At 43.3% G+C, this 20268-nt stretch overlaps 1 protein-coding gene across 1 annotated transcript; it reads right to left on the minus strand.

The window, feature by feature from the left end:
• Nucleotides 1-5782: 5782 nt before the first annotated feature.
• Nucleotides 5783-18569, minus strand: LOC308169568 (inter-alpha-trypsin inhibitor heavy chain H3-like). Its single transcript, XM_080544249.1, has 23 exons — nt 18418-18569; nt 17643-17672; nt 17038-17061; nt 15371-15525; nt 15119-15223; nt 14450-14612; nt 14091-14201; nt 13658-13786; nt 13383-13499; nt 11991-12159; nt 11657-11782; nt 11083-11258; nt 10482-10667; nt 9808-9947; nt 9390-9538; nt 9214-9240; nt 9024-9068; nt 8814-8849; nt 8594-8707; nt 7632-7833; nt 7107-7282; nt 6860-6971; nt 5783-6085 (listed from the first exon to the last, which is right to left on the minus strand). Exons 1-23 carry the CDS (start codon nt 18529-18531, stop codon nt 5947-5949), a joined length of 2745 nt encoding a protein of 914 aa, XP_080400375.1. The 5' UTR covers nt 18532-18569; the 3' UTR covers nt 5783-5946.
• Between the last annotated feature and the right edge of the window lie 1699 nt (nt 18570-20268).

Here is a 20268-nt window from a genome sequence, read left to right on the forward strand (position 1 = left end):
CACTGCCTGCTTCACAGCTCACAACAAACGCAGCACACCCACTGGGTCTCCCATTCCCGTAATGTCTGAAATATATACGCACACACCAAATCTTCGAGGATAAAAAAACAACGTGTTTCTCCGAATAATTGAAATACTGCCAAATATAATTGTGTTTTGTTTTGTTTCACTGCATAAGTGCGCGACTGTCTTACATGTAACGATGAATTGAGAATCAAGGACCCCAATTGAAATAAGCCAGTGGCTTTCTTGGGTTTTTATCCTGTTAGTTGACCTTGTATGTAATATGTACTTTCATGTACCTACTTCTGCAAATCTTCTAATAAAGTTTTCAATCAATCAATCAATCGACTGTGAGCCATTAAACTAGAGCGCTCTAACGCAGTTTCCGCGCATTTCGCATAACGCATTTCCTCGCGCGCCGATATACCGTTAATTACGACTGCAGCAAGGCTTCTTCGCATGCACAATTCAACGTGCCCCCCTTGCCTTGCAGGACTGAAATAGAGACATCACAGACAAGGCTTGAATCCTAAAGTGTGGACTAAATCACACCTTTAAATCTGAAATCTCCATCAGAGATTGGAGATTTCGGATTAGGTTTAAGCCTGGTCTGTGGACCGGCCCCAAAATGTCCCAGTCCAGTGTGAATCATCACGCATCTAGGCCAGGTTCTGAGAAAGAACAAGGGGCGTGGCCAGCCAGCACGTCTAGAACACCGTGTACAGTTCTTTAACTCTCAAATAGCTTCACTGCTGATTCACGGGGTTGTGAACACACATTCCCTGAACACAATAGACGTTTAACTATGTGGTACGTTTCTCTCACCCTAGACCCTACTCATCCTGTCTTGCACCAATAGGGTCAGGAGTACCCTAGGGCCATTCAGGCCCTGAACACAGCAAAGACCTAGGTTCTAGGCCCTGGAAAATCTAGACAATTTGATGGCAGCTACTAGATTGCAATCAAGTGCAATACTGAAATACAACTGTGAACATTTCAAACCTGCAAACTGCGACACTTTAAATGAATGTGCAATAACACTATGTGCAATATGACAACCCTCGTGCACATAAGGTTCAGAGATGGGAAATGTTAGGATATTTATAGCATAGCATAGAGTACAGCACAGTGTTTTATTTGTATAGTATAGTATAGTATAGTGGATAGTGTATATAGCCTTTATTTATGTAAACCAGCTCTTTTCCCTCTTGTTTTTAGTATTATTATCCTAGCACCAGGGGAGCCCCCCCCCACACAAATTTCGTTGTATGGTACCTGTACTATATCAATGACAATAAAGACCATTCATTCATTCAAAAGAGTCAATCAGAAAGTTAGATCATGCAAGAGACCTGGCAAAGACATTAGGTCTAAGTAGATGTACAACATGCCATGCAAGCATTCTCCCTATAATGTCTTAGTGTACATTGCCTTATTTGATCTGTAAAGAGAGGTAGTCTAATATCAAACCTACAATCACATAGACCTATACCTACTAGAAATAGAGGTAGATAAGGCTTTTTCCCCCCCAAAGGTGTCATTCCATGTACATACAGTATATTACTGTTATATATTATTATATTGGAGTACTGTAGCGTGTCACTGTCTGTGCTACAGTTGTTGTTCCCTGTACTATTTGTACTATTTGCACTTCTGGTTAGATGCTAAACTGCATTTCGTTATCTAGTACTTGTACTCTGCAATGACAATACAATTGAATTTAATCTAATCTAGTCTGTACTAGTTTGGTAACAAATCGTAAACGTTTTTCATTCATTACAAAAGGTCTCTCAGTCCACTATTATCAGTCCTATTATCAACCCAAATTTAGTTTCTTTCTCTTTTTTCACGTCTCAGATGTGTATACTTTACCATACTCTATGTGACTTTTTTATTTTTTTTATTTTTTTATAATAATACATTATTTTATTTATTTAATATTTGTGTGAAGCACATTGCATTTATGTACGAAATGTGTGAATGATTGGCTGATTTTCCTCGAGAATCTGATCATTTGAATGGACAATTAAAGAGCAGAATGTGCCTTTAAGATAAGAGTGTCCCTCTTTGAGAATGAGGAAATGTACTCAAAACGAGTACACTCTGTTCTCCCATGGACCGCTATGACTCATATATACGTGTACATATCAAACCTTGGACAATAGACAGATGTCGTTGTTGTCGTTCCAATAATTGAAATACTGCGAAAATATAAATAATTACAAAAATACTCAACAAAACAAAAAAACGGTGTATATTGAGCTAAACTAGAGCGCACAATTGCACTTACACGCCACTATGTTTGCCCACCGCATTAACTGATGCACAGCTATACCATTCATTACGGTTACAGCAAGGCCTCGCATGCTGCACACAACGTGCCGAGGGCAGGGCTGAAGTGATGACAGCGCTCTTCTCCCAGCCCACTGGGAAGCACGTGGCCGGTGGTGTGGCTGGGAGAGACAACACGGATGGTGGTGGCCAGCGCCAAATAGCTTCGGTGGTGTACTGATGTAAAAAACAATGCAATTTGAGTCGTAATAAAAATGCATGAACACGATTGACAATGTTTAGAGATTTCGTGAGCTTAGAATGATAAGGTTCTATCTCCGTTTAGGGCAGTTCAGAGATATTGAGCGTCAAAGTTTTTACATTCCATTATGTTTTGTGAGATGGAACCTTTGTATTTGATTAATTACTAACTCAAAAATGTAAACATTTAAAAAAATAACACCACACAGGCATTAATAAACACCTAATGGATCAGATTATGTAAAAAACTCAATTTTGAAAAAAATGGAGATAGAACCTTATAATTCTACGTTCTAACGTCACGATTTGGCCAGTTTCCCTTACCTGCACGTTCCCTGTCCGCACCTGGCTTGACCGAAAGAGTCTGCAGTTAAAAATAGTTTTCCAGAAAATCAGAAAGTTTAAGCAAGAGACCTCACAAAGTGAAAGTAGGGGGGGGGGGGGGGTACATTACATTTTCCCTGTTTCCCAGTGGGAAGTGACAGTATTCCATATAGGCTATGTTGTGGTGGGATCAGTGACCTTGCCTTCACTCCATCCAGCACCTGACACCTGTTTGGTCAAGTGGTGTCATGTCCAGTTAACGTGGGAGTGCGAACTCGATCCCAGTAAACCTCCAAAGGTCTTAGAATAACCGCCAGGCGGGGTGGATGGCCTGGATCCCAGGGGGGGGAGGGGGTTGTTTTTCTGCTGTTTTGTGTTGTATTTGTTGTTATTGTTTGTATTGTATTTTATTTGTGATAAAAAAAAGAAGAAGAAGATTATAATAAAAAGATAACCTTGGAGTGCGGACAACCTGGGGTGATTTATGGATATCCAGCCCTTTTAAAACCTTTGCCAAAACGTAGGCTACCTCTTCTCCCTGGCCTTTGACCTGAGTTTTTACTAGTGTTTTATCTGTTAAGCACTTTGGTCGGCTGTTTGTCGTTGTAAATGTGCTATATAAATGAACCTGACTTGACCTGACGACTTGACTTTTAGGATGTTCTCTGGTGTTACACATTGCTTAGGTTAGTGCATAGTGCATAGTTAGTTAGTGCATAGTGCACTGTTACATAACTGCATCCCATGTAAAGCATGACAGCATTTTTCCTGGACATTTTTCCTTGGTGGAGAAAAAAAGAATCAGGATGTTTGAATATCAATAATTAACCCCCTCCCCCCATCAAGCCTCATACACATCATACACAGAATCAGAATTCATTTTATTAAGTATATTTGCACATACAGGAAATTGACTTGGTGGTGCATAGGACATAAAAAACAACAATATATGCAAAAATAGTTTAAAAAGACAATGGCAAAAGGGGCAATAGAACAATAATTATGTAGGCTGTGTGTGTGTGTGTGTGTGTGTGTGTGTGTGTGTGTGTGTGTGACAGAGGAGGGTGGGGGGGGTGAGTGGAAGTCCCAGAGTCAGTGAGAGGTGGGCTTGTTTGTGAGGCCCACTGCCATGGGGAAGGAACTTTTCAGGTGACGCAAGGTTTTGGTCTTGATAGACCGGAACCTTTTTTCCGGATGGAGGTCTTTGGAAGAGGTGGTGACTGGCGTGGGAAGGATCAGCGATGATCTTTCCTGCTCTCTTCTTACTGGTCCTGTGGAAATGACCACTTATGATGCCATTGTGGGTGAAATGTTCAGTGATGTTCTTTCATCTTTGGTGGGCTTTGTCATAATAAAACAGTTCTGTATGTAGAGAACTCTGCAGTGAGAGATTGTTCAAGTCTACAGAAGTGCAGAAACACAAACATACTGTTGAAACAAAACCTTTTTATTTTTCTCCACAACAAATCAGTGCAACATAAGAAAAAACAAAAAAATATCTTCCGGCAATGTCTTCCCTGGCTAGACATCGAGAGAGGAAGTGCCTTGAGTGTCTTATCCAGCCCTGGATAGCACCCATGTCAATATCATCACATGCCTCTTCCATTGCCTGCAGAAGAGGCGCACATAGTGCTGACGCTCATACAACTTCCAACGCCATGCCGAAAAGACCTTCAGTTGGATTGAGGAATAGAGAGTAGGGTGGAAGGTATTGAACAAGAAATTGTGGGAGCAAGATACACGTTTTGGACCAGGGCTACACAATGGAAGCTGATATTGTCCCATACTACAACATATCTGTGTTGCTCTGCATCATCCATTATGGTCTGCCGGTACCAAAATGTTGTGTAGTCTGTCCAAAAATGTGACAATGTGGGTTGTGTTGTATGGACCAAGGTTGGCATGGCGGTGGAGGACACCATTAGTATGTGTGATGGCAGCGGCATTGTGATGTTGCCCGCCACGTTGGCCAGGAACATCTCCAATGGCTCTGTGATCAATGATGTTCCTTCCCCTTCTCCTGGTCTTTGTGGGGTTGAAACCCCAGCCTCATAGATGAAAATAAACTCACGAGGGAACACATTAGCATCCCTTTCCAGTACTCTTGGAAAACAATTGTTAGGGTGTTTTATGTATGTTGACAGGGTGTATTATTGGGTTCTTTCTGTATTGCTCTTAGGGTGTATTATGTAGGGGTGTATTCCAGGGTGTATTATCAGGCCTGACGTGAGGGATTGTGCAGCTGTAGAGGGTCTTCCCATGTTTATGATGTGGTCCAAACCAACAGCTGAGGGAGCAGGACACTTCTTCACATTATCTCTCTCCCCTCCTCCACAACAGCTCAAAGCAATCTGATGCCATAGGGGTCTGACCTACACCCACACCTCCCTGGTGGTCTAGTGGTTAGGATTCGGCGCTCTCACCGCCGCGGCCCGGGTTCGATTCCCGGTCAGGGAACGTCCTTTTTGGTGCCCCTCTAGCAGGAGAAACAGGAACATGAAACAGGAACATGATGTTGGGCCCCTCAATGGAATTCAACATCTGGCAAGTCTGGCAAAACACGTTGACAAATTCCACATGTAGCTTCTATGGACAGCTCTCCCTACCTCATTTCACTGCGGGGCCAATATCGCCCAAACCAGTTGCCCCGTGTATCATAGGCTTTAGACTCATTGATTGGATAAACTTACTAGCATGCAGAAACACATTCTGTAGTGTTTGGCTTTATTAAACACAGTCTAGTCTAGTGGATGAGAACTGTAGTAGACCTGCCTTACAAGAGAAGCCATATGCCTCCAAATATGCACACTTCTCCAAACCCAGCCACAATGCAGTGGTCAAATCGCACCAAATCGCACCAGTAATCACACCAAGCCAAAACATGGCCTCATGCAGTTCCATGAGAATAATCACACACATTGAATGAAGTGGTGGTGGGCACATTTATTTGAACAGATCTATTTAGAGAGCTGTTGTTCAAACCATTCCAGTTCTATTCTATGTTAACCATTCATTATTCACAATGATAGGACACACAGCATGTTGAAACTGTGATTCATGTGTGTGTATTGAACAGCCTGACTAGTTTCAGATGGTCTTGAAGAGCCCTGACACGATGTAGTCTGTGTGCTTTCCATCGAGGAGTCCGGTGCCGTTGCTGTGGATGAACCAGCACGGAATGTTCTCTCCATTCTTCATATCTGATCTGAAGTCTCTCTGCCAGCCCCTGTAAACGGAGGAGGGAACTGATGATGACAAGTGTGTGTGTGTGTGTGTGTGTGTGTGTGTGTGTGTGTGTGTGTCTGTGTGTGTGTGTGTGTCTGTGTGTGTGTTTGTGTGCAATCATGCAGCTTCTATTTCCAACATGTTAGCTTTCTGTTTATCTATGTATGACCACTTACTATGTGACTACTTTTGCCAGTCTAATTTGCACGCAGCAGAACCCACAGGAAAGCAATGGTAAAGATGAGGCACTGTAGCACCTTTTTGAACCACTAGGGGCTGCGGGGGCAGTGAAGCTCATCCCCTTGAGTTTGCCTCTGACTCAACGGAGAGGCATCCTTAGAGCATGCATGCTCACAACCATTTTCCGCACTCGTAGCGTTTCATTAACAGAGAGGAACAGGACTGGCCCCCACTACTGTAGAAAACAGTAGTACTGAGTCAGCTGCAAAAAAACCTGCAAATTCACGCATACTCCATACTCAAGGAAAATAAACTGATGTATTTGTATTTGTAAACGGTAGGATACTAAGATACAATTATAGATTTTGTTGAAAATAAACCTTTTTAAATGTATTTATGAGGTTCCCACGGTTGTTCCCCCTTTCGCCAGCTGCGCCATCTGCTGGTGAGGCCGGGCCTAACCCTGAATGACGAACCGCCACTGTGTGTGTGTGTGTGTGTGTATGTGTGTGTGTGTGTGTGTGTGTGTGTGTGTGTGTGTGTGTGTGTGTGTGTGTGTGTGTGTGTGTGTGTTGTATGTGTGTGTGACAGTTACCGTGTCACGTTAAGCTCCTGTCCCTTCACAAGCATGGTGGCGTCTGGTTTCTCCGGGACCTCTCCTGGGCGCAGGTCTCTCACCTCAAACTCCACCCCATGGTAAAACTGACCTGTAGCACGGCGACACATTAGATACATAAGATTCCAAGAAAAGTATGGATGGAGAACTTCCAAGCAGATTAAGTAACCTGGCTGTGTTAGTTACAGCCTGTCCTGCGCTGCCCTCTGGTGGCGGAGTACTGTACCTAGCAGGCCATGCACACTCGGGGAGAGGAGGTGGCTGTCCAGGGTGTAGAAGCCCAGGTAGGCCTGGTGGTAAGGGTTCCCTTTCCAAACCTTGTGCAGGAGGACCACAAACCGGACCTGAGGGTCTCCGAGGGTGATGGTCAGACTGCGGTCTTTGGCCACCCGTAGGTCCACACTGCGGGAGAGGGAGGAAGGGGAAGCGAGAAGAAGGGAGTGGAGGCTTAGCGAGGAGAGGGAGGTCGATAGAATGAATGAGTCAGAGAAACAGTCAAGACCTTAGGGCTGGTGGTGACTTATTAGGTCATTCCACAGGGGTGCAAACTTGTCACCTTTCTGCTAAATAAGCTGTTTTTACCTCAAAATAGGTCATCCATGTGAATCGTGTGAGAGTGGAAACAAAGTGACTTGGAAGAATGGAAGCCAGAACTACAAAACTGAAATACCTGAAGGTTATCGGAAAGTAATTGAAGAAGGAACAAGAAAACATTCATCATCAGTCGACTTTGCAGCTTTGTACCACTCACTTTAGTCTTTTGAGGGAGCCGGTGTCGGACCAGAAGAGCTTGGCCTGTTTGCCACCCTGAGACACAGTGATGTCATTGGTGGTCACCTCCAGTCTAACCCCCAGTCGCTGGTGAACGATCCCAAAACGGCCAAAGTAGGTGTTAATTTTACCATCAGGGGCAACCTTCTTATCCCCGATGGTCTGGCCATTGACCACAATACCTGAAATGAAAAATGGGATTGTTGAGGTGCTCAAACCAGTTGTTTATGTTTTTACATTTACCTTTTAGACATTTATCAGACGCCTTTACCCAAAGCGACTTACGACAAGTGCATTTGTCTAACTAAGTGAATCCTGCATTTCGTTGTCTCCTACTTGTACTCTGCAATGACAATAAAGTTCGATCAAATCTAATCTAATCGATACATCAGTCATCATAAGAAAAACAAATCTAGGCTAGGACAGGGGCCATTGACAGTCCCAATGCTAGAAGAAGGAAGAATTATTTAATTTTTTCAATTTACAATAGAGAAACTGTACAGGGGGGTAGTGGGGATGAAAACGTGTTTAGGATGTTACTTTTGAGTAGATGTTATGCTTGGGTGTTACCGATTATTGTTTCTTTAACATGTGTCATGTATCATTGCCACTCCACTCCACCATCCATAGATGATTTAAGTTATTTTTTCTGAGTGGGGCAGTCCCACTAATAGTTTTCATTTTATTGACAGATACAGTAGAGATTTAGACAGGAAAGATAGGTGGGATGACATGCAGGATATGTCCCCGTCCGGAATCGAACCGGGGACCCTGCAGTTACATGGTCGACGCTTAACCCCCTACGCCACCTAAGCGCCCTTATAGATGACTTTCAAGGTAGGAAAAGTAATGAATAAAATAGGCTATACCAAAAGAGCATACTTGTTGCTTCTACAACTACTACTTCTTCAACTACTACGGTAGTTGTATCAGTTGGCTCACCTGACTGCGGGTCTCTCAGCAGGTTGAAGATGGTACCGGGTGTGTCGTCAATGTTGAAGCACAGTGCGTCCTCCCGCTCTGGCAGCTCGATCATAAAATGGGGGTCTCCGTCCACTGTAGGTTTAAAACCAGAACACAGGAGATCCAGTGGGGAAACAAGTTACAGAAAGTCTATTGCCCAAAGAACAGCACAGTTGCAACGGAGAAAAAGAGGACTCACCAAAATATGTGGGCGAACTGGCTTGATGAAAATAACCTAAAAGAGACAGATTTCTGTAACATCAAGTCGTAGCCAAAAGCCGGTGAACTGAGCAGTGTAGACCAGTGACAACAGACCAGCTTCGTCTCCGATGGGAAAAATGGAAACCAGTTACAGAAAGTCTATTGCCAAAAGAACAGCACCGTCGCAAAGGAGAGAAGGAGGACTCACCAGGATTGGCACTTTGCCTTGTTGGGATGTTGTGTGGGATGTAACCTAAAAGAAACAGCTTTCTGTAACATCAGGTTGTAGCCGCAGGTTGTAGCAGCTGGTGAACTAAGCAGTGTAGACCAAGAGATAACAGACAGCTTCATCTCCATGCAATGTGGTCAGATGCATTGTGATAGTGCCAGGTACTTACCATATCTCTCTGAGAACTCCCTTTGTGCTGTGGAAAAACACAGAGAGAAAACAGTCAGACACACACACACACACACACACACACACACACACACACACACACAAAACAGTTATCCATGCTTAGGGTTAGCGACTGATCAACACTGCAGTCTTACTGACTGTCTAACATCCTCCTACCCTCAGTCAGTTTGTCTGCGATTAAGAGTTCCTCTGTCTCTGGCTTGGTGACAACCATGGAGGTGAGCGGGGTGACGAAGCTGTACCTCAGAGACATCTCCAGAGCCTGGGCAGTGGCGTTGGCCTTCTCCTCTACAGTGCCACGCTCTCTGACAGCCAAACACAACAACAGGGAATGACTGGGGTTGGGGGACCGTTGTCTTTGGTCTTAAAGCTCTAATTTAAACATCTCTAATTTGGTGCCGCCAACTGGATGATGCAGCCCAGCCCCATCTAGAGTAATACATTTCCTCTAGAGTCATACATTTCCATCTAGAGTAATACATTTCCATCTAGAGTCATACATTTCCATCTAGAGTCATACATTTCGTATCCATTTGAGCTGACACTTTAACGGTGTTCACATGCCTAGACTGACCTCTTTTTCAGTAGCTGTTGGATGGTGAGATAAGCCCAGAGGCGTTCAGTGAAGTCCCCAAAGATGTACTCTTGTTCAGGGTAGAGAACGCCCCATTCCTGGGCACTGGCCTGTCCTTGGACCTGGAAGTCTTCCTCAAACTGGGGGAGGGGGAGAGCATGACACACATTATATATTAGAGTCACAGAGTACCTGTCTTTATGTGCCTCAGTTATCCTTTGTTTTGCTTAGTTAGGGGTGTTGTGTTAATAATAATAATAATAATAATAATAATAATAATAATAATAATAATAATAATAAAAATACATTTTATTTGTATGGCGCCTTTCAAAACACCAAAGGACACCTCACAGGGCAATACACAGTAAAATACAGTCAGGTTAAAAACAGTGGAGGTGACAAAGTGTCAAATACAGTGAAAACTTAACAGAAAGAAAAGAAACAACAGAAAACAAAACAAAAGAACAACAGGAGGTGACAAGGACACAGGATACAGATTAAAGTGAGTATGAGTATGCCAGTTTGAACAGGTGGGTTTTGAGTTGACTTTGTTACATGTAGAGTCTCTTTCTCTATCTCTCTCTCTCTCTTCTCTCTCTCTCTCTCTCTCTCTCTCTCTCTCTCTCTCTCTCTCTCTCTCTCTCTCTCTCTCTCTCTCTCTCTCTCTCTCTCACCCCTTGTGCAAACACCTCCACCATGAAGTTGTCTATGTCGTTGTCACTCAGCCGGCCAGCCACCACGATCTCCGAGCCGTTGAACAGTTGTGTGAAGTGGTTGGTGGTCAGAGAGTTGATCGCCTCAGCAGGGTAACGGAAGTCTACTTCAGAGAGGAGGGGGTTGGCCACTTCCTCATAGAAACCCTGAAACACAGCAAAGACACAAAGACACACAAAGCCTGGTGAAAAGATACAAGATACTTTTATTGCCACATACAAAGCGTATTCGTTGTACACTCCATGCAATGAGTTGCTATGAGTAGCTATCCCATCTCTGACACCAGTACCAGTGAAAAGCAGAGAAACCATTTCAAAACTTCAGGATTTTTTTTTTTTTTTGCCATTTAGCAGACACTATTAATCCAAAGCAATTTACAATTAGGAATTACAGGGACATTCCCCCTGGAATAACTGAGGGCTAAGTGGCTTACTCAAGGGCACACTAGTAGTGGTGTGGTTTCAGGCGGGATTTGAACTCACAACCTTCTGACCAAAAGTCCAACTCACTATCCACTAGACCACCACTACCCCTAGTAGGGTAAACAGCGCCTGTCCAAACCTGCAGCTGGAGGACAGCGTCAGAACCCTCGTAGATTCTCCGGGCGACTCCCTGGTTCTCTCTGGACATCACGTCCAGGAAGGAATACTCCACGTCGAGGCCAAAGCCCAGACAGAACAGAGACAGGCTCCCGTTGATGGCAGCACGGACACTCGCTTGGATCCCTGCTGGACTACCTATTTTTTTTTTTTTTACAAACACACACACACACCAGCACACACACCAGCGCACACGCACACACACACACACACACACATACACCAGCACACACACAGACACACACAATTTGATTAAAGAACAAGTAGGCCGGTGCTTAGGTGGCGTAGCGGGTTAAGCGTTGACCATGTAACTGCAGGGTCCCTGGTTCGATTAAGGCCGGGGACATATCCTGCATGTCATCCCTCCTCTCTCTCTCTCACCCATTCTTCCTGTCTAAAATCTCTACTGTATCTGTCAATAGAATGGGCACTGCCCCACTCAGAAAAAATTACGTAGAAAAAAACAAGTAGCATATGCTTCTATTGAGAGTACTTTCATGACTTTGCTTCAGCATGGGTAGGATAGGAGACCTAACCTCGGGACGGCATTCCATCAGTCAGCAAGATAATCATGGACACGCTCCTCGCTGGGAGCTTGTTGTCTTCTCTGTCTTTGACCAGCATGTCCACAGCTCTCAGCACAGCCTCGTCTATATAAGTGCCTGCGTAGAAAACAAGAAGGAAAAGCGAAAAGAGTTTTGCAGGCATTCAGACAGGAGTAGCCTCCTGTCACAGATGTGTTTTCAAGATACTTTAATTGAGCTACTTCGATTTGACAAATACTAACACACACACACAGTATATAGAAAGATGATGGATTAATTTGATTATGTCAACATATTATGACATAATAAACAGCACACGACTCACCTCCTCTGTCGTCTATATGTTTGACAAACATCTTGGCATCAGCCACGTTTTTCTCCGTGGCCTTGACGAGAGAGGCCTTCCATGTTTCGATGTGGTCGTCAAATTTGACCATGCCAAAGTAGTCATCCTCATGCAGGTCACTCAAGATGGACAACATAGCCTCCCGTGTCTAGAAGGGATCACTATGTAAGTGTGTGCTGTCTACAGTTAAGTAAATAATGTTCGTCATTGTTTAGAAATGTTTCTTTATGAGTGTGATATAAAATTACAGATACAATCAATGTCATCTGTAAGCCTCAGCAACGTCGTAGCCTACAGATTAATAAATCTAAAGTAGCTCTGAAGTAGCCTACATGGACATCATCATCGTCATCATCACTGTAGCCTAATATTTACACAAATTTGATGAACAAGGGTATAGCATGAATAGCAATCATCACTGAAGTAGTAATTCATCATAATTGCAAACATTGAGTAATATAGCATTCATATAATATATACCGTAATTATTTATCATGAAACTATTTTGGGGGACAAGTGTCATAAGTGTAATGTCTCACAGTTCCATGAATTAATTCTTAATTGCACAGAGGGCGGAGGTGGTCGATTTATGTAACATCGGTCATTCGATGTTCTAGGCTTACAGAATGTAGTAATGCGAGAATATACACTACTAGGGCCACTTCTACATAGGGTGTACTAGTGGTATAAGTGATTATTCCCGACAGGCGACAACTGCCAAAGATTTTATTGAACGATATATATGATATTGAACGTGGAACGTCATAGTTGTTTGAATACGGAACACCCCTTGGCACATTCTCAGAAAACTCCCATTTACTACCCCGCCTGTATTGGTGCAATGTTCTTGTTGGTCAATGACACCGAGTTAGAAAAGCGCTCTTTTGACATCAGACACACACACACACACACACACACACACACACACACACACACACACACACACACACACATACACACACACACACACGCACGCACGCAAAGACACACACACACACACACACACACACACACACACACACACACACACACACACACAGACACACACACACACACACACACACACACACACACACACACACAGACACACACACGCAAACACACACACACACAGACACACACACACACACACACACACACACACACACACACACACACACACGTACACACACACACGCACACACAGTCACTTTTCTTCTATTGTCACTTCTATTACTTTTTAGTGTTGACTTGTTGATTGTTGTTGAGCGAGGAGCAAGATCCCGATGCATTTCACTGTGTCAGTTACGGCTTTATGCTATGTAAGTGATAAATACAATTTGATCTGATTTAAATTGACTTGATTTGACACACACAAAGCTTATCTCTTACCTGTCTCATTTTGGTACCAGACATTGATCCACTTCTATCGATTACAAACACCACATTCTTTGGGACTCGGGGTAAGTCCGGAGGAGCGAAGTAGTGAACAAAATACCCATTCACTATCTAAATAAAAAATAATTTAACAAATTCAAAATGATAACAAAATGACATCAAAAGAATTGACATTCAAACACAACAGATGAGCAAATAGTTGTTAGAATTTTGCAACAAAACCAAAGAAAAGTGTATATTCTCGTGAGGGTTTAAACCAAACGGCAGACCTGGATATCCCCAAGTCTCTCAGGCCGCTTCACGTCGTACTTGATTAGGAAATCTCCATCGATCAGCGTGCCGTCACAACCTGGACACTTCCTCTGCTCCTCCAACGTAGGAGAGAAGGAGATGTGCGCCTGAGAGAGGGAAAGACAATACAATACAATACAATACACACACAATACAATACATTACACAGACAACACAACACAACACAACACACACACAATACACACAACACAATACATTACACAGACAACACAACACAACACAACACACACACACACACAACACAAAACACACAACACAATACATTACACAGACAACACAACACAACACAACACACACACACACAACACACACACACACACAACACATTACAATACAATACACACACAACACAACACAACACAACATAACACAACACAACACATGCATCACCTTTGTGTCAGTGACAGTCTTCTTCACCAGGGGCAGTAGGTCGTTGGAGATGAAGGTTCCGTAGGCGTCTATGAAGGCAATGCCCTGGGGTTCATAGACGTCTGCCACGATCTATCCCAGAGACACAGACACAACTGAATGAGACGGGACAACTGAGCTAGGATGAAACACGTTCTGTTCATTCATAGGTTTAGAGTCCAAGTTCAGTTTAGAGTCAGGAAAGTTCCTCTGAGAACCCCCTCGTGGAGACTAAAGTTAAACCCAGGATATTCCAAGGTTGGGAGTTTGTTAGGAAAGAGGCATAGGTGATCCTATACAGACAGACACAGAATAACAGTGTACTGTATATGTCTACAGACCTCAAAGTGCTGGACCAGCTGTTTGGGTTTGACCCGGATCAACATCTCGTACTGGCCCAGTTTACGCTGAAGCAGCTCCTCGTAGGTGAGAATGAACGTGACGTTGCTATTGGCTGCGATGTTCACAGACACAGAAAACTTCTCCATCTTCCTTCCAGATGCTCTAGAGCACAGAAAAAAAACAAAAAAACAGTGTTCAGGATCCTCACAAACTCAGTGGCTGTGACTTACAGACTGTGGTTGGCCTGCCAGGGTTCCTTCTTCTTATTGCTCTGATTGACTTTTTTAAAGATATTTTTTCTGAGTGGGGCAGTCCCATTCGTATTTATATTTTTCATTGGTATGTGAACAGGGCATGGACCGGATTCGAACCCATGCCGACATGGGCACATGTGTGTATTGTAGACCGTGGTGCTAGACCACTGGACCACCCAAGGCCACTTGAATGGCTTACCTTTTCTTTTTTTTTTAAGTAATTTTTTCTGAGTGGGGCAGTCCCACTCATATTTTCCATTTTATTTGACAGATACAGTATAGATTATGAGAGGAAGGATGGGTGAAAGATGACATGCAGGATTTGTCCCCGGCCGGAATCGAACCGGGGACCCTGCGGTTACATGGTCAACGCTTAACCCGCTACGCCACCTAAGCGCCCCGTGAGTGACTTACTTGACCAGTCCAGCAGTCTGCCCTGTGGACACAGCTTTCTCATACTGCTTCTTGGCTTGTTCCTTCCCCTTCACCTCACCAATGTACGACTGTCCTTCAATCTCCCTGAGACATAAAGACAATAGTTATTCAAGTGAAGAAAACACAAACACACACGCACACGCACACACACACACACACACACACACACACACACACACACACACACACACAGAGTTTATTTTGCCAACTTTGAGATGGCTGCTGACTGACATGCTGAAGTTGGTGATGAAGGCTGTCTTGGGCAGGTCCACCTCGAAGAAGACTTCCTGAGAAGAGTTGGCCTTGTTCAGAGCTCTGGAGGTCATGACTGTGTGAGCGAAGCGAGAAGCCACCTTACAGTCCACCTGGACACTGTACACCTCCACCTGTCCCCCAGAGAGAGAGAGAGTAAAGGAGTGTATGTAACCAATGTTAGGGCTTCCATGTAACTTTGGAAGGGACTCTATGGAACTTCATAGGGCCTCTGTAAGTCAGTGGCAGTAAACAGGAAACTCAGATTTTAACTTTGCATATACATTTATATCAGAGAATATTCCCTGAATTCCCGGAAAACAACATTTGTCATTATAGTGCAGCGAACAGATGTAAGTGAATGATCATCATGCATTGAGAGACCATGCATAATAGCTCTCTGTCTAGATTGGGAGTTTGGATAGAGCAAGAGGTTTTACATTTATTTATTTTTTTATCATAGATACAGCTAATATTACATAATCTAGAAGAGATTTGTAGTATTTATGATTAAGAATTTACAGGCACGTCTAGTATGCTTCCATTCATGCCTTTTAGGATGACCAGTTTTATACGAGTTTACCGACTTCTAAAGGAAATGATGACACTGACACTCCTCACACCTTTATTACATCAACATATACGCCATCCTCTATTGTACAAAGTAAATGAGACACATATTCACTAAGGGATTTCCAACATATTCACCCAGAGACCAGAAGGTTTCTTTGTTTTCTTCCCTTCAAAGTCAGCAGGGAGAAAAGGAGAACCAATGTGGGCATTGTGTCTATTCTATTCTATTCTATTCTACTCTATTCTATTCTATTCTATTCTATCCTATTCTATCCTATTCTATTCTATTCTATTCTATTCTATTCTATCCTATTCTATTCTATTTTATTCTATTCTATTCTATTCTATCCTATTCTATTCTATTCTATCATATTCTATTCTATTCTATTCTATTCTATTCTACTCTATTCTATTCTATTATACTCTACTCTATTCTATTCTATTCTATTCTATTCTATTCTATTCTATTCTACTCTATTCTATTCTATTCTATTCTATTCTATTCTATTCTATTCTATTCCATTCTATTCTATTCTATTCTATTCTATTCTATTCTATTCTATTCTATTCTACTCTACTCTATTCCTTTACACTCAAACTGTCTCCTCGTAAGGCTGATTTTGCTTTCCCTAAGGGAAGCCCACATCAAACAGTTGAAGTTTAGCAGCCAGGTTTAACTGAGCATTTTTTTCCGAGACCATGCATAATAGCTCACTGGCGGGATTGAGAGTTTGGAAAGAGCTAGATGTCCACTAAAGGATATATCCGCTGATACAGCTAGGATGACCTATTCTAAGAAGTCTTATAGTATTTAGGTTTGAGAATTCACAGTCAGGTCTAGTATTGGCTGGATACTGGGCAGTAGGGTTATATTGACTTTGGGGGGTTACTGCTGTGCTCTCATGAAGTGAAGTGAAGCTCTCATGAGTCAATGTGGGCGTGTCAGTCTGAGGTACAAAGTCTTCTTCATGAAGTTAATGATGCATCATCATCATCTTCATCATCATCATCATCTTCATCATCATCATCATCATCATCATCATCATTACCCAACAGAATGTAGACTTCCTTACCTCAACATTGTTTGTACTTCTTTTCTGTAAACAAAATTGTATACGGTTTAGTTTTAGTTTCTAAAAATAGATATACACACTTTATAAAAGTAGATACAGCATATATACAGCACAGTGTTTTATTTGTATAGTATAGTATAGTGGATAGTGTATATAGCCTTTATTTATGTAAACCAGCTCTTTTCCCTTCTTGTTTTTAGTATTTTTTTTCCTAGCACCAGGGGAGCCCCCCCTCCCAAATTACGTGGTATGGTACCTGTACTGTATTAATGACAATAAAGACCATTCATTCATTCATTCATTCATACTTGTTATGAAAGTTAGTTGTCTTACAAACATTTCTGCATGTAGTAGAACTATAACACACCTCAACTTTCATGGAAATGTTACTCTTTGCATGTGTAAGAGATTCGCTTAGGTAACAATTGATTCTGACTGAAGACTTTAGACTCTCAAATTGACTTAACCATGGCCTAGTAGTTTTTTTGGGCATAAACAAAGTTCGAATCATCAAGGGGGCGGATCAGGAGATGATGTCTGTAGTATGAATCCGGTTTTAATCAGTTTGTGATTGTGTTTGTATCCACATTAGGCAACTACAGTACCTTCAGTAACCTTGTACCACCATCAGAGTTCTGGAATAAACAAAAGCATAGGTAGGTAGTAGGTACACAGTCATTGTAAATCTATGTCATACAACATTTTTGCAACTGATTACACACTTCAATGAAACACATACTGTATATATGTTACGGTACATGTGGGAATACGGTACATGTGGGAAAACTAGGGTTAGGGTTAGGTGCTAGGGTGACTTGGTACATTCTGGCATGTCTAACCCTAACCCTAACCCTAACCCTAACCTTAACCCTACCCCTAATCCTAATCCTAACCCTAACCCTAACCGTAGCACCCTAGCACCTAACCCTAACCCTAGTTTTCCCTGTACCACATGTACCGTATTCCCACATGTACCGTAACATATACATATACAGTATATACACCTTCAGTGACAATGTGGAGACAGACATAATAACATATATATGTATTTATGTCTGTCTCCACAGTGTCACTGAAGGTGTCAGAGGTCTCTGAGAGCCGATGATCAATGGACAGAGGTAGCAACAGGAATGAAACCCAGTATGACGAACAGGAGTTAGAGCAGAGCGGCGATGGAGTAGAGACAGGGGACTACAAGGATCCTAACCGAGGAAATGAACACAGATCAGTGAGGAGGAGGGGCAGCAGCAGCAGAGGACAGGATGGAAAAGCGGAGAGAAGATGCTAAAAAACTGTTAATCTAGAAAAGATGCATAAACACATGGAGTAACAATAGAGAGTAAGAATAAGGAGTAATACTATTACTGTAAAAGTAGTCACCTGAGGCGTGGTGGTTTCCCGGGAGATGACCAGAGCTCCATGAGACAGGCCAGGGACACAGAGGTAGATACCGCCCCACAGCAGCAGCACGCTCCACACTCCAGACACGACCATCCTGCAGCTAGAAACTGACTTCACTGCCCGGAAAACAGCTGTAGTCGACTCTGACCTACTGCTCAATATGCAGGAGGAGGGACAGAGAGTGTGTGTGTGTGTGTGTGTGTGTGTGTGTGTGTGTGTGTGTGTGCGCGCATGTGTGTGTGTGTGTGTGTGTGTGTGTGTGTGTGTGTGTGTGTGTATGACTGTGTTCTTTATACTGGAGGAATGTCCAGCAGAGCAGACCTCAGGACGGCATGAGGCCCTGAAGTGTGTGTACTTGTGCACCTCTAGGGATGTGGAATAATAATAACAACAATAATTGTTATATTGCCATGCAATCAATGCAGTGATGTGCTGTGCCTATGCTAGACCCTTTCCTCAGTCCAGCTCGCTTCATCATCCCCCTTCTAAAACTGCCATCCCCCCTTTTCATCCCTTATGTCATTTTATCAATGAACATGGTATTACTGTTATTTCAACATTTAAGCCTCTTTCACACATAGTTCCCTTATAGTTTCCCAAGCTGTGCCGACCAGGCGTTTTCGCCGTTCACTCATGAGCCAAATGCCGGTAGATTCAAGTCTTGCTCCCTTTAACACATGTCGGCGTTTCCCTGGTTGTTCGATCTACTAGAACTACTAGATCTACTAGAACTGAAAGCGGCAAGTAACAGGCACGTAACATCCATATGCTGTATAAATACATATATTTGACTACCAGCAAGACACCGGAGCACTCGTATCTATAACAAACGCAGAGATTGTATGAGCCCCGCCTTCAGTCCAATGGGAGCGTCAAGCACAGCCTTTCCGTAGAAATACATTGCTCTCTGTCTAATGTTATATATCTAACGTTACATGTTTTAAGGCTGATCTGTGCATGATAGTGCTGCATTTTGACATAATTCTTATCGCATTTCCCCCCGTTGAGCTGTATACCGGCACTTATTAAAGTGAAGTGCTCTTATGACACTTAACTCCTCCTACTGTCCCCGCTCGTTCCTGGTCTGTTGTGTATAATGGAGAACGTATCCTACCCGTACCATGCCGAACTTTTCAAATGCGTGCCGTGCTGAGCCGTACCGGTCTGGTCAATGGAAAAGCGCAAGTACAGTCCCACTTCATCTCATTCAGTCTTGAAGTAGTGTCAGAGGAATCTTTAGACTTCACTCCAGTACCTTGTACATGAGTGAAGTTTACTTGATTGATTGATTGATTGATACATTTCCTTCCAATTTCTGTATTCACTCTCAGGCCTGCCGGCTGGTACGCTCCCTCTGCATGACCCTTGTTTCTCCTGCTGGAGGGGCACCAAAAGGGACGTTCCCTGACCGGGAATCGAACCCGGGCCGCGGCGGTGAGAGCGCCGAATCCTAACCACTAGACCACCAGGGAGGTGTGGGTGTAGGCTAGACCCCTATACTGCTGGCTGCTACACTCCCTCTGAATGTCCCTGGTTTCTCCTGCTGGAGGGGCACCAAAAGGGACGTTCCCTGACCGGGAATCGAACCCGGGCCGCGGCGGTGAGAGCGCCGAATCCTAACCACTAGACCACCAGGGAGGTGTGGGGGTAGGCTAGACCCCTATTGCATCATATTACTGTAAGCTGTGAGGCGTCCTGCCCCCTCAGCTGTTGGTTTGGACCTCATCATAAACAGCTGCACAATCCCTCACTTCAGGGGAGCATTCCATCAACGTCGCTAAAGGAAAATCTAGGCTTATTTTGATGAAATACCCCCCAGCAGGCCTAATA

This window comes from Nansenia antarctica (genome assembly GCF_963989245.1).
Source record: "Nansenia antarctica genome assembly, chromosome: 13".
Taxonomy (NCBI): Eukaryota; Metazoa; Chordata; class Actinopteri; order Argentiniformes; family Microstomatidae; genus Nansenia; species Nansenia antarctica.